Source organism: Ammospiza caudacuta, chromosome 1, assembly GCF_027887145.1.
Source record: "Ammospiza caudacuta isolate bAmmCau1 chromosome 1, bAmmCau1.pri, whole genome shotgun sequence".
In the NCBI taxonomy this organism is placed as follows: domain Eukaryota; kingdom Metazoa; phylum Chordata; class Aves; order Passeriformes; family Passerellidae; genus Ammospiza; species Ammospiza caudacuta.
In genome coordinates this window covers 66,133,663-66,148,752 of record NC_080593.1, presented here as the reverse complement: position 1 = coordinate 66,148,752, position 15,090 = coordinate 66,133,663, and the positions used below count along the sequence as shown (strand labels likewise).

Sequence of the window (15,090 nt, the reverse complement as noted above, 5' to 3'; positions counted from 1 at the left end):
GTGTAAGTCTTAAGAAGGAAGTGACTGGGCAGCTGCAAGAGCCCTTGCCCTGTAAAGGAGTGGGGAACAAATCACCCACAACAGCCATATGTAGAGAACAGAGAAGAAGCAGGAGGCACAGTGAAGTCTGGTCCAAAGATTAACATGAGGATACTGAGCTGAGGATTATATGTATATCAGAGACCTCTAACCAATTAATTTGGATAGCGTGTTTTGACTTTCAGATGCTTGGTGATGAAACAGACTTTGGTGGATTCCTCCCTTTTCCCAGACTGTTTAGGTCAAAAATTATGATAGTGTAAGCTAGCCCAAATTCATGGCTTATCTCAGCAAAATTGGCACATGGAACTGGGAAACATTCCAGAGCTAATTTTCTTTAGGATGAGAAAAGCTGATAATTGTTCTATATGCTCATCTGAATGCAGTCATGGTTGTAGTTTTCTCCTTATTCTTTGACACTGTGTCAATCTTAATTTTTTCTCATAATTTTACACTGCATTTTGGAGGGATAAAAGTATCTGCAAACAAGCCCCCAAAGCCCAATCATCAGTCACAGTAAGCATTTTGTAAATTCACACATAACCATGTTATTTTTAAACATATGCAGGCTCTTAAAAACGGATACATAGGTTCAAAATAGAATGATTTTTCTCACAAGGGTTTGAGCATAGCTAGGGAGTTGCTCAGTTTAAAATGGGTAAGCATCTGATGAACAAGACTAAGAGGTGCTTTGAGTGGTTGCATCATTATTTTCATTCTAATATAGTCCTTCTACATATTTGAAAAACCCAAGAACAAGTAGAATCAATGAAGTTTAGCAATGCCAAGTTATGTTCACTAGTTAATAGGAAAATAACTATATTAGGAAAAACTGCAATTTTAGCAGCCAGGTCATCAATGTAACCTTTCAAAGTATTGCACCTTTTTTGATCTACATATTCCTTGGCAATGTTTCCTAGTTTCAGCTTCTTGAAACTTAGCACTGGTCACTTTTCGATATAGAAACTCTCTTGAAGGTTTTGGAAACTCAACTGGAAATTTTATTGTGAGCAGCTTTTTGCATATATACCATCTCTCAAGTAAAATGATAACATTTTTTTCTGAGTTCATATATTTAATAATTATGTGCTGCTGTTTCTCATTTTTTTTATTTTGGTCCTGGTAATGTGAACTGTTGGCATTTCATGTATGTGAGGTGTTACTGAGGTGTATTTTATGTACAAAGGTCTGTTCAGCTACTCATTTATCAAAAGAAAGCATTAGTGTTCATGTTGTGTGCTCAAAGCTAAGTTTGCTAGTGGAGCTCACACATTTTCATTTTTGCTGATGTTATTTATTCTGTCAAGTTAGAGCCAGCATGCGATTGACCTTTATAAGCTGAGTCATAAACTTTCCCATTCTGAGTCATATTCTGTTCCAATTGTGGCTTACCACAAGATAGACCCCTCCAGGGCAGCAAGCACTCCCCTTCACACCCCTCCCTGGGGGTGTCTGTCACCTCCAGGCAGAGGCAGGGGAAGGCCCAAGGACATTGTCAGGGGCTTGCTTCAGTAGGGAAAGGATGCTGTCTTCATCCTGTATCCAAGAGAAGGTTAGCATGCCAGCAGTGTGCTCAGCCTTTCTCTCAGAGGCACTTCTGACTTTGATTCCTGCTTGATACCATGTCTTCTATGCAAGCCTCTTGGAGCAAGACCAGGGTAAGAAAATAGAAGAACAGAGTAGAAAATCGCATTTATTGTTTCCTGCTCACTTCCTTGCTGGGTGTTTACACGCTTATTAGCAGAAAGAGCACTACAGTGTGCTCTGCCAGGTCGAAGATCTTAAGGTCAGATTGCAAAAGGCAGTTCAGCAACACTTCTCAGCAGCCAGGCTTGAAACACTTCTTAAGAACCATGACAGCGTCAGGCCAGGATGTTAGTGAATGTTTCAATTCTGGAGTTTCATAATTGTCCATGGTGAAATGAAGTCTGACCTCAAGACCAGGAAAAATCTTTTCTATCCCTTCAATTTCACTACTCCCTTCTTTTGCAGATGAAAAAGACCCTTTTTGTGGGTGAAAGAGCAGCTCAAATTCTGCAGTCAAGCTTGTGCTTCTGCTGAAGTCACAGTAAGAGTGACAGCTGCAGTGATGAATTTCAGTATGAAGATTGTATGAACATCCCCCCATTCCTCAAAGAACTGGCTAATGCTGCCATGCATTTCACACAGCCTTCTTTCAGATATCAGGTGGCAACTCCTTTTGGTCATTAGTGGCTTGGACTGGCACTGAAATGTTAAGTAGTCCTAAAGATTACAAATCCATCACCAGCTGGATCTGAGCAGCTTCCCAGTTCAATTACTATATGCAAAAAGGTGTCCTGACCTTTAGGTTTTTAGTAACATCACTTTGCTTGTAGGAAGAGTTCAAGGACCAAAAAGCTGCCAGATGTGGAAGGAGATTGATTCAGGGACCTCTTGAGGAAGCTCAGTCCATATAAACCCATTAGACCTGATGGGTTGCACCCAAGGATATTGTCATTCTGAGGCTGCTTGCTGTCGTCACTGAAAGGTCATGGAGACTGGAGATGTCTTCTGCGACTGCAGAAAAGCAGACGATGCACTCATCTTCAGAAAAAGGGCATGCAGGACAATCTAGGGAAATACTGAACAATCATGGAACCATCCATGGAACCATGGAGTCATCTTGGCAGAGGTGTCCAGGCACATTAGGGAGAATATGGTGATTTGGAACAGCCAGCATGAATTTACAAGGGTAAATCACGCCAGACCAACTTAATTGTCTCTTGTGATGAGGTGACTTCATCTGTCAAAGAGGGGAAGCAATCAATGTTGTCTACCTTGAGTTTAGCAAGGCTTTCCATGTAGTCTCCCATAGAATCCTTGTATCCAATTTCAAATGGATAGTTAGGTAAAAAAACTAACTGAATCATTGGTCAAAAGGGTTTATGCTCTGTCTCCACTGGTTACAGTGGAGTTTCTTCAGGATCTGGCTGGTCTGATACTTCGGTGAATGATTTGGAGGGAGAGATGGGATGCAGTATAGTGAGGTCTGTAGACTGACTATACTTACTGGAGGGTGTACTTGACCCTAGAGATCAGGCCTGCCATTCAGGAGGATCTATACTTGCCAGTGGACTAGGCAAACAGGAACATCATGAAGCTCAGTCAGGACAAACAGACCACTCCTTATCTCAGGTGGACTAACCCCCACAGCTTGGTTAGCTGCTTTGCTGAAAAGGACATGGGAGACTTGGGGCATGCTGCACAGGAGTCAGTGGTAAACTCTGGCAGCAGTGAAAGTGCATTAGACTGTATCAACAGGAGCACAGATGGCAGATCAAGGAGATTGATTATTCCATTTTACTCAGCATTCATTAGACCACAGCTGGCATAGTGGGTCCAGTCTAGAGGCTCCCAGTACATGACAGCTGCTGGCAGACTTGGAACGACTCCACTGAAGGGTCAGCAGGACGGCCGGAGGTTGAAGCATGAGAATTGTGAGGCGAGGGTGAGGCGTTGGGGTTTGTTCAGCCTATGGAAGAGAACGGCAATTTTCCAGTTCCTAACAGAAGATTACCAAGAAGATAGGGCTGGGCTTTCTGCCAAACAATGAGACTAGGGCTGTAACGAGCAGGGGCGGTTCTGGTTAGATAGAAGGGAGAAAAAAAATGACACAACGGGAATAATTAGGTAGTGGAATAGAATATCCAGTGTTGTGCAGTCTCCATATGGAGATTTTTAAAGACCTGACTGGACAAAGACATAAAGGACCTCAGACCTTCCAAAGTCCCTTCCATTCTGAATTACTTTATGACAAACCTCGGAATGGATCTTCTCCATCTCCTCAACAGAATCTCCTCCATGTAATGCAGTTCCCATCATTCTGTGTATTTGAAGTCAGTGTACATGCTGCTATTCACCCCACAGACCAGGACAACTATATAAAAGATTTCCCCTCTAGTTTTAACAAAACAAGATCTAAGACAATTTGGGCAAGAACAACACTAGACAGGATGAGACAACATTTTCTTTTATTGTTTTAATACGAGTGAATAGATTAAGAGATCTGAAATGTTGTAAAGCAATATACATACTGAATAAATAATATGCACAGGAGAGTCACATCTACATTGTAACACTGGCTAGTATTCAGAATACTTCAAATAAATCCAGTGACATTGGATAAAGTCCATAAAAATGCTATCCTGTCTTCCCTTGTATGAAATTGTTCAAGTATAAAAAAATCCAATACAGTGTAAAATATTAAATTCCATTTCGGTCAAGAATAAAAATTGCAAGTATTGTAGTTTCACAGGACAATGTAAAGCAGCATTTTCTAGCAAAGGGAAAAATAGTCAGTCTACATACAGATGAGTGAGAAAACGGCACTAATGTATTTGAGAGGTCTACATGAATAACTAGTAGAGGGAAAAAGAATGAACTAGCAATATTTTATGTAAAAACCTAAAAAAGTGTTAATTTAAGAGTACCCTCATACAGTGCACATACTGAATTTAAATAAATCCAAGTCAACATCCTTAGTTAATTAGGTTAATATTTAATATGCTACATCTAAGCCTACTAAATAATTTATACCATGAGATGAATACATAATTTTACAGTGTCACATCTAAAGTCGCTTTCTTTAGAGCGCAGCATAGTAAAACTTTCAAAATAAATATTTCTTTTTAAATAGCATAACAATTAAGGCACAGTATAAATCACATACCATTAACCCTTCAGGAACTGCAGTCTTGGTAACAAAAAGTTGCCTTGTGTACTGTATGTTTGCTAATAAATACTTTAAATATAATCCTGAAATAGATATTAAAATTGTACAAATGGTTTCAGAAAAGAAAATTCCCTTAAAACAGTTCTTAAAAGGTTTTAATTAATTAGGCTTCTTCCTGCCTTTATTCACAAGTTACGAATAGATGCAATAAATAGAAAGAGAAGGCTGTTGTAGTAAAGGGCTGATCCTATTTTAGAATCAGAATAGCTGACACCAGCAGTTAAAGTTTCCCAAAAGTGAAACGGGATGGGGTGAGGGATTAGGATGTGACAAGCTCATCACATGAGCACGAGTGATGTGTTCTGTCCAGAACTGTCTGTGTTATTGATTGTCTCTACAGCTGTTGCACCCCTTACTTCCACATCACTTGCTCCATAGTTCCACTCATCCAGAGGACAGAGAAGAAAATAGCTTTGGTGCCTGTCCACCATCTTACCAGCCGTCCATCTTCCTTGGGTTGTTCGGTGCCCGTCAGTGAGACAGTGACAAGGTCCTGTCTCACAAAGACAACTTCTGAAAGCTAGAAAGGACAATCAGTGCTTTAAGCTCATTTCCTCTTAAATGGTTAAAGGTTACATATTGCTGACTCAAGTTTTTTCCCTGGTTCAAACTTTTCAGATACCATTTTCTTACTTCTAAAAGGCAGTTTTGCTTCCCTGATACTGTAGAAAGTACATCTTTGCTTTTTTTTGGTTCTCTTTTGTTTGTTTCAAAAGATGAAGTCCCATTGCTACTCCTGCCACTCTTTCATGACAGTACAGTATTTTTCCCCCCATTTTCTTCTGGCTCGATACTTGAAATTAGACATGCCGCACTACCCTTCCCCGCTAACAACAAGATTTGGATGCATACTGTATGAAGACAGCGGAATAAAAATCTTTAGTTTCGCAATAGCATCGCTTTCTTTAAAGCTCCTTAGTTACTACGAATTGTCACTGTTAACTACTTCTACTGGAAGGCCGAGAAGAGGAAGAGAGAGCTGGCGAGCTTCCTTCGGGACTCCGTCCGCTATTGCATGCGGTCTGCCTGCAGCTGTTGGGGCTGGTACTGGCCGAACGCCGCCGCGGCCGCCGCGGCCGTGCCGGGCGCTGCTGCGGTCAGGGGCTGCTGCACGGCGTAGCCGTAGCCCCCGGCCGCCACGTAGCCGGCGGCAGCGGCCGGGGAGGCGGCGTACGGGTACTGCTCATAGGCGGCCGCCGCCGCCGAGTACTGCGCGTACGCCGCGCCGGTGTAGTCGATGTAGGGCGTGGTGGAGGCAGCGGCCGCCGCGGGCTGCACGTGGGGAATTACCACTCCGGGCTGCACAAAAGCCTGTGGATAGACATAGTGAGCGGGTATCCTGTTGAAAGATGGGAGAGGGAGTTAGAGTCGGTACGCGAGTCAGCGCCTAAGTGCCATATTCATACTCCGAACTAAAACAAACTCAATTTAGTTGTTGTTATGTGCATAGGGTTGCCACAATAACTTGACTCGATGGACCAATTATCAGTTCACTGGCCCGAAGAGATGCATAGCTCCAAAGCACAGCGTTGTAGCTGAGTTAAGCTGGGGTGTTCGGTGTTCCTTAAGGATATTATCTTTAAGGCCATTCAAAGCACCAGCATTAGTGATGTCTGTTTTAAGACAATTCTGAAGGACTAAGCTTGATTATTCCATCTGGAAAATTGCAGTACTTGTTTTTCAAATCACCTGTAAGTCGTTTTTATTACCCCTCTTCTCTCTTAACTATTTGACTCTTAGTAAAATTACTTCCTGTAATACTTTTATTATTAGTAACTGAGCAGTTTGACAGCATCACTATAATGAGTTCGACAACAGCCAATAAGGCAACAAAATTATTGAACTCTGACTTTATGTCAAGTCTTCCCAGGGAGGCGTGTTAAGAGTGTATTGTGGCAACCCTACTTAAGTTGCTATGCAGACTCAGCACACATTAATTTCTCTGCAACCTCAGTCACCCTTATTAAAAATAAGAAAAAAACCAACACAGGCGACAAAGGAGTTTAAATAGAGTTCACAAGTGTGGTAAACACAGCAAGAATCACACTTTCCAAACGAACGATAGTGCAGCTCACTCCGTCACAAGAGGCCATTGAGGGGAAGCTACATAGATGCTATTAAAATCCATAACAGTGACTCCTAAGTACATGTGCATCACACTTTTATAAAAGTTCATAAGGACACAAGAGTCAAACCTGTTTGATTATCAGGTCACTGATGTCCTGTTTTGTGCCAGCTTGTTTATTTCTATGCAAGACATACAGCATAGAGTTTTTTGGGAGGTGGGCATAAGATTAAGTCTAAATAGATCTGGTGCTTAACAAAAGCAAAAAACCCACAAATTTACAGTTTAAGAAAGAACCATTCTGAATAGATGAGTAAACACTTTCCCATCTTGTCCAAGTCACATAATTTGCTTTCTTGGCTTGTTTACTTAGCCCTTTATTTTTAAAAACTGATCATATCTTTGTCTTAGCACACAAGTGTACATACATGTTAATCTCATGTTTGGATTTTATATTATAATATGATTAAAAAAAATACTTTTACATTCATAACCCTGTCTTGCATCTGGATTGCCAAAGAGAAGTCCTTCATATATGCAACTCCTTCCCAGCCAGTGAATATCTATAAATGCATGAAAAACTTCCTGTACAGATTCACTGCTATTTCATACTGAACTTTCTTTACCTTTACAGACACCTCTAAAGACTGCACCAACCTTTGAACACACTTTAGGCACAGATGAAAACTGTAGTAGTAAAAAGTGTCTTCTATTCTCCAAATTCAAGATTTCATGGAAAGGTTTGTTGGGGGATTTTTTGTTTCATTTTTAAAACAGCTTTAAGATGTACTTAAGTGGTCAACAAGGAAACATTTGCAATCAGAGGGGACACTGTCAACTGGAATCATAGCAAAACGTAGTTTAAAATAAGTGATAATAGACTTTAAAACAGCTTAGTTTTCTTTGTCAGAAAAAAAGAGCTCAGTCACTTGAATAAGAGTATTAGCAGAGAGAAATGTTCAGTTGCCATGTTTAAGACGTGAACACCACAATCATAAAAACCCAACAAGTAAATGAAATTCATTTCCTATTGTGGGAAGGGGGAAAAAAAAGAGTGACAAATAGGGAGGGATTGGGAAGGGAAAGAAAACATAAAACGAAACCATAAGTTGGGTTTTTAACACTCACCTAATTTATGAAGTGATTAGCCAGAAGTGCATTTGAAGCATACTTAAGCTGGCTCTGTGCATTTAAATACACATCATTACCTGAGCTCTCCATATGGATGAGCATAAGCAAGCATTTTGTATTGGTCATCAACCAAGTATAATTCTAATAAACATTACACCATATTTCTTAAGCATTTAGGGAAAGAAGTATAAAAACAAATCTGAAGTCACAGAGAGCCTCTTTTGCATCACGAAGAGTCCATTTAACATCACATCAAAGCAATCTTTACATTCGGCACTTATGGAAGAGAGTAATTCTAACAGAAGAGACAATAAGAAAGCTTTTCAGGCTGCTTGTGTTGCCTTGAACTGATTTTACTAAGATTTTCTGAAGACACTTGGATACTCAGCCATATCCTTGAAAAAGACAGAAAGATATATGTGCTTCTACTTAAGCTCTTGTGACTTGGTTTATTTAAGCCAAGAAACTAACAGGTGGTGAAGTTATGAAACATTATCTGTTTGCCACATCTTACCCTACAATAAACATAAACCCTGTGCAGGCTCCTCTCCACCATGCCATTTAACACATGATGATTGACAGCATAAGCTGCAGTGGGGCTATTTTTGATCATCTGTCATGCTACAACTGTTTTCAGTCAAGTAAAATGGCTTTATATGGCCAAAGTAAATTTCTACCTACTGCGGAGGCCAGGACACGAAGATCTCAGCCATTCAGAACCCAACTGCTTTTCATGCTCTGCCAGGTCAAAAGCTGAAAAAGCAATTCCCAGTTACACTAGAAATCCTTAGTATCCTTAATTTTAAATAAAAGCTGCTGCTTTACTTTTCAGAGTGATAGTGTGAGAAATTGACAGGATTTAAGCTCTCTTTCCTGGCAGTAGTTTTTATTTTGGAATGTGTATTTACTGTTTTATGCTTTTGCAATAAAGGAAAATAGAAGCCGTATTTAACTTCAGCAATAACTGTAGCTTTGAGATACTCAAAACTCAATGACCTACATCCCTGCCATGTGCCTTAAGACTTTCTTTGTTGTTATAACAGAAGATTTATGTTTAACTAAAGACCTCAAGAATAATCCTATAGGCAACAATAAAGTGAATGATAATTTCAAAGGAAAGAGACTTTTGAGATTAATGCAGAGAGCTGTGGCATATAGAAATTCAGCAGGAGTAGTGCATCTTAGTTAAAGAACTCTCAGCATTACATTCGCAAAAAAACTAGATATTCAACTTAAAAAAAAATGTTTTGCTTTGGCTCTTGCATGGCATTGTTTGCTTTTGTAAGCATAGTTAGAGAGCAGATTTTCACCAATGAACAGCTCTCCTTTAAAGAGAAATAGGTTGCATAAACATTAAACATACAAGACCCTTACTATGTTTCCTTTTATCTGATAACCACTAAGAGGACGTAACAGCAGGCTAACTTCTGACTGTTCCAGCTTCATTCCCTCTTTTCAGGCTGTCTGTAGTCTAGTATTATACAGATCTTTTGATCAAAAACTCAAGAGGGGGCTTTTCCTTCTCTCTTAAGAAAGGCAGATTTGCCTAAATCTTGGAAGATACCAAGCATGTCATATCAGCCAACTGTTTGATAATGGGCTTAAGCATTTTGGATTTAACTCTGGTCTTACTGAAAACAGTGGGTATGTTTTCATTTGATATAAGTACAGGTTTTAGACAGAAAATAAAAAAATCTCCACACCAGCTATGTCCTTCAGCAATACCTATGAATAACCTTGAATTTTACCACCAATATTAAAGTAAAAATTAGATCAGCAAAATAAGAAAAGCTATCTTGGGAAACAAAGTCATCTTCCCCCTCCATAAATTCCTGTTGAATTCAGAGATAGTATTTTAATAAACAATCCCGAAAATAAAGCTGTATAAATAACCAATTCTGTGATCAAACAGCTTTCTATGAAACACATCAACAGTAAGATAGATGCTGAATGTAAAGAGCAGGAAGAAATGTTATTCTGCAGCACTGAATAAAAAAAATTCCCTGCATTTTAAATGCATCATGCGTTGAAGCTAATCTAGTTTCTGTCTCCCTCCACCATAACTGTGTTGTACTTAAGTCAGAATATTGAACTTCTGCATCTTCTCAGTAAAAGTAATGTTACATAATCAAATTATTTTAAGTTTATTATTTGATAGATGTGAAACCTTATGTTGTGGATGCCCCATCTCTGAGAGTGTTCAAGGCAAGGCTGGATGGAGCTCTGAGCAACATGGTCTAGGGAAAGGTGTCCTTGTCCATGGCAGGGGTTGGAACAACATGATCTGTAAGGTCCCTTCCAACCCAGGCTATTCTATGATTTTGTGATTCTAAAACACAGCTGACCGTACCAAAATATGGCAGCACCTCACTAATTTGCACTGTTAGGGAAAAAACACAAAACTCAACCACAAAAGATCTGAAGCTTTTGTGTATGGATTAGCTGAGTATTGGCACTGAATCACCACTACAGCCTGTTTCACACAGCGTATTAGGGAAGTGTACTTCCAAAGTGCAACTGCACAGGAAGAAAAAAGGCTTTAGGGTGACCATGTATTTCAATGCAAACTACACAGCAAAAGTGAACTCTTCAACAGAAAGAGATTCAAATAAGTGCTGAAACATTCCCTCTTACTTTCAATGAAGTGAAGGAACATGTTCATTCATCCTAATGAATGCTGTTCTCCTTAATCTGAACTACGTACTTTAGATAAAGGTACAGGTCATTGGAAATTTTGAGGAGGAAGAAGGATTGGTAATCTCTATTGTTTACATAGTAAAAGAAATGCAACAGCCAAGGATGAATGAAAAATTACCAATTTCATATATACATGACTCTGTGACAAACATTCTTTCGGATTTATGTGAATGCATTAGAAATCTAACCTTATTCAGCTTGCTGGAAGGATTTACCTGACTTAAATATGGTTTATGTCATCTATTGTTGGCTTTGGGTAAGGAAAGTAAGAAAGACACCTACATTTGCAGAGTCCTTTAAGCAAGGGACTGCCACAGATCCTCCCTTTCTGTTGTGCTCAGCAAATACTCAGTCTCTCCACAGCTGATCCCTGCACAATTCAGTAGTTCCCTTTTCAACAAGTGTTTTAACAGCTCTGGAGAGGAGGTGTTCTGCCTCCTGCCTACCTTAGTGCAGGCATCATAAACTGATCACTGCATACACACTGTCATCTCACACTTCAAAGAAGCAAGCAAAATAACAGTAGAGGATAATCATAACAAGGTAAAAAAAAAAAAAAGATAGTTTTTACAGCCTCCCCACTCTTGGAAAAATCAACATGCTCTTTTAAAATGAAGTTTCTAGGAAAAACTTTTTCCTGTGGTTTTCAAGATAGGAACTGTTTTTTCCTTCCATTCTGACAAATCAAATTACTGAGAAGCTGTTGTGGCTTAATAACAGGTAAGTATTATATTCTAAAGCCATTCTAACCAAATAAACAAAATACATCTATGATACATTTTCCCTACTTAATTGTTAGCTTATGCATTAATTAGCAAAAGGCACTAATTCACAATGAGTTTCTCAGTCACTGTGCATTAGCGAAGTGGCACTATGGAAAGCTTAAAGCAGACTTCAACTCCTAATGATATGCCTATAAAAAGCAAGAGTTAGATCCACTTAGGAATAGTTTATACTCAAATTCAGGAGAAATGCACTACATATTAAAGACAGATTGAAGAAAAAATCCCCTCAAATTAGAAAGCCCAAATGGACGCACATCGTTAATAAGGAGATCCACACCCTTCCCAAGAACAAACCTCCCAAAAATTATGAACATGCAAGCAATATGTTGATTTACTTAAAAATCAAGAAGTCACACAATTTAGCACTCACTACAAAATATGGTTAAAAAAGTCACAGGCTACAGCTTGAAAGCAAGGAAAAAAAGGCCCTTTGCTCCCCATGGCAAAGTCACTCCTCAACAACAAAACCAAAATTAAAAAAGATCCCCCCCAAAAAACTTTCACTACAGCTCTTTCAATTAAATAAAAGCACACAGTTTAGCTATCAACACCACTTCATTACTGTAATAAATAAAAAAAAAGCACACGGAGGTCTATTGACTATATGAAAAAACATACATGCATCGTTAATCACCATTTTAGCTTGTTTGTGTTTGAGTCTACTGGTTACAGAGTTTAATTCCAAACAGAACTATTCCACCTCTTATCATCATATCCTTCTGATCAGTTATCTTAACTGTAAACGATCCCTGTCAGATTAGAAAGAGATAAATAACATTGAGTCAAGCTGAAAAAAGAGAAATGGGGCACAGCAATCTTGCATCAAGTCATACCTCCTTGTTTTATCATAGGGTCATGTGGGACTGGAGTGCTTAGTCGGAAGGGCCACGTCCCACACAACTTGACTCAGCTGCGGCATTTAGAACATGACCGACAAGGTGAGCGCATTTTTTTGAGTATATGAGTATACATTTATAAATCTGAGAGCTTCAGCATTGCTGGCCAGCTTTAAGGATGCTATTGCAAGAGGCCTTCAACAATCATACTTTTTCTTTCCTTTTTTTTTTAAAAAAGATTTTTTTTTTCCTCCCCTGTTTGAGGTCCCATTGAGACTTACCCGAAAGGCCTCTGTATGAGAGCGGGATGAAGCTGCTGGACACCAAAGGCAAAACCTACCAACAAAAACACATCGCATTCTCTGTATGGGGGTTTTTTGGCCACTTATTTATGCTATATGTATACACACACACACACACACACATAACCGCAGAGTAAGAGCCTTTACTAACAGCCTGCAGTAACAACAGCTAAAAGGCTGTAGAACCACAAATTAGAAAGCAAAATATATGAGTCCATACACACAGACACACAGAGAACTTAAACCAGTAAAGCACACGCTTTCATAGAGATGTTTAGGAAAATGACTTTTTCTAAACAAGTACAGAGTTTTTGTTCACATTTTACATGGTGCTCCATTTGGATCCCTAACTTTAACATCTGAATGACTGTGTGGTACTTTTCATTCATTGGTGTATTTGTGTAATTTCTACAGACTTAAAGATTTAAGTCACCTCTACTCATCAGGACTTAGCACAGGGGGTCAAATCCCAACTTCATTTCTGTTCTCCAGACACCCTAGCGTAAACCCTGTCTTTCCTTGGCGGGCACTTAATTACTCGCACAAGTGTTCATCAGGCTAAACACAGGGGAATTCAGAATGACCTCCTTTAGAGCACAAATGTGCACACACTCCATGCTCCTCTCACTCTTGCTGCAAAGCAGTAGTCTGGGAAGTGGCTAGGACATCAGATTGTCTCAGATGTGGTCTTAGGAGAAGCCTAAGACCTTCATTTTAAAATCTGCATAATAGCTCCCATCTGCTTGAGAAGTTTGTATTAGGATATTGTTTGTATTAATAAGACCGCACACATTGGAAGCGATTCACTCCTAGGCCAATCTTACCCTGCAACGATACTGTAAATGGTCAGCGCCACCACATTTCCAGCAGCAGGAATAACCAATGAAGTGTTTGAGCTGTGGAAGTCTTCCTGGGGAACTCCAGATATTTTATCTTTGATCGCTTTTGTTTTTTAAATAAGGCACATGTGCAAAATAGCCAGAAAATTACTACATGCTGCATTTAAACATCAAAACCAAAGCACGCCCAACTATGTGCGTACTTCAGGAAGGTGGAGGGCAGCACTACCTTTTTTTGAAGTTTTACTCTCTTCAGAAACCTGAGGTACGGAGAGAAAAGCCATTCAGGGCTGCTTCCTCACCTGGCTGCATTATCCGCGGCTTGGCACCCAGGTACGCCAGGTTCACGTTGGCTTTCCTGCCATCGATGATGGGGTTGGGGTCCTTACAAGCCCTTTCAGCAGCAGCTCTGTCAGCCATGGTGACCTTAACGGGCGATGCCGCGCATTAGATCCCTTTCCGCGGGGAAGGAGAAGCCTCCCGCCCACAGCAGCGACCCGGCCGTACCCGCGGGCGGCGCCGAGGGGCCCCCGGCCGGACCCCGACCCCGGCCCCGGCCCGCCCGCCGAGCGGAGCGGGGCGCCGGCAGCCGCGGCGGGCGCAGGGCGGAGGGCGCGGGCCGAGCTCGGCCGCCGGCAGATAAACCCCGCAGCGGCCGTATCAGCGAGCAACAGGCGCGCCGGCGGTGTGCGAGGAATTGGGTAATTCCCCCCCTCAATCTCCTTATTCAGTAATTCCCCACCCCACCCCCTCCGCCTCTATCCAAACTCCCCAGCAGGGAGAGAGAAAAATAAAAAGGGAAAAAAAAAAAAAAAAAAGAGAGAAAAGCAAAAAGCCGGACGCTCGGTAGCCCCTCCCGGCACCCGAGCTCTCAGAGCGGCCCCCGCGGAAGTTTCCCCGCGATGCCCCCCCGCAGCCGCCCACCGCCCTGCCCCGCGCCCCGGCACTTACAAAGCCGTATCCCCGGGACTTGCCCGTCTGCCGGTCGGTGATGACCACCGCCTCCTCGATGTCCCCGAAGACCTCGAAGTACTTGCGCAGGCTGGAGTCGGTGGTGTGGTAGGGCAAGCCCCCGACGAAGATCTTGGTGTAAGTGGTGTCCTTCTGCGTCGTGTGCATCTTCAGCCCGGCCCTGCGCGCCGCGCCGTGATCTGCACCCACGCGTGGCGGCCGGGGCGTGCGGGTCCTGGGCGGCGAGACCCGCTTCCAGAGTCAGCCCCGCTCCTTTTTTCCTTTTAATTTTTTTTCTCTCTCCTCTCTTCCCCCGCCCCCCGTTTTCCCCCCGCCACGCAGCTACAATGCAATTCCCTTCTGCCTTTGCAGACCCAGCTTCCTCCTCCTTCAAGAGCGGAGCCTCGCAGCCTCGGGCGGTTTTGAGGTAGGTACCGGCAAAAGGAGGAGGGGAGGCCGGGCAGCAGCCAGCCTGGCGGCCGTAGTGCTGGAAACGAGCAGAAACAGCAGCTGGAAGAGGAGTGCAGGGCCTGGGCTCTAACAACTGAGTGGCCTCCCCCCTAAAAGCCACCGGGTCGGTCACTCTCGGTTCCTCCTCCTCCTCCTCCTCGCAGGGGCGGGGACGCCGGCGGGGCGGACCCCGCGCTCGGCCGCGGCGCGGCCGGGGCTGACACACAGCTGTTGGCAACAGC

General features: G+C 41.9%; 1 protein-coding gene across 1 annotated transcript; it reads right to left on the bottom strand.

Moving 5' to 3' along the window:
• Positions 1 to 4,014: 4,014 nt before the first annotated feature.
• Positions 4,015 to 14,800, bottom strand: RBM24 (RNA binding motif protein 24). Its single transcript, XM_058801272.1, has 4 exons — positions 14,399 to 14,800; positions 13,750 to 13,873; positions 12,588 to 12,642; positions 4,015 to 6,131 (listed from the first exon to the last, which is right to left on the bottom strand). Exons 1-4 carry the CDS (start codon positions 14,564 to 14,566, stop codon positions 5,801 to 5,803), a joined length of 678 nt encoding a protein of 225 aa, XP_058657255.1. The 5' UTR covers positions 14,567 to 14,800; the 3' UTR covers positions 4,015 to 5,800.
• Positions 14,801 to 15,090: the final 290 nt, after the last annotated feature.

Excerpts from the sequence above, each read along its gene's own strand:
- RBM24 (XM_058801272.1), bottom strand. The coding sequence starts at position 14,566 with ATGCACACGACGCAGAAGGACACCACTTACACCAAGATCTTCGTCGGG. Across the intron at positions 13,874-14,398 it reads AGTCCCGGGGATACGGCTTT|GTCACCATGGCTGACAGAGC; the intron begins GTAAGTGCCGGG and ends TCGCCCGTTAAG. Across the intron at positions 6,132-12,587 it reads CTCATACAGAGGCCTTTCGG|GATACCCGCTCACTATGTCT; the intron begins GTAAGTCTCAAT and ends ATCTTTCAACAG.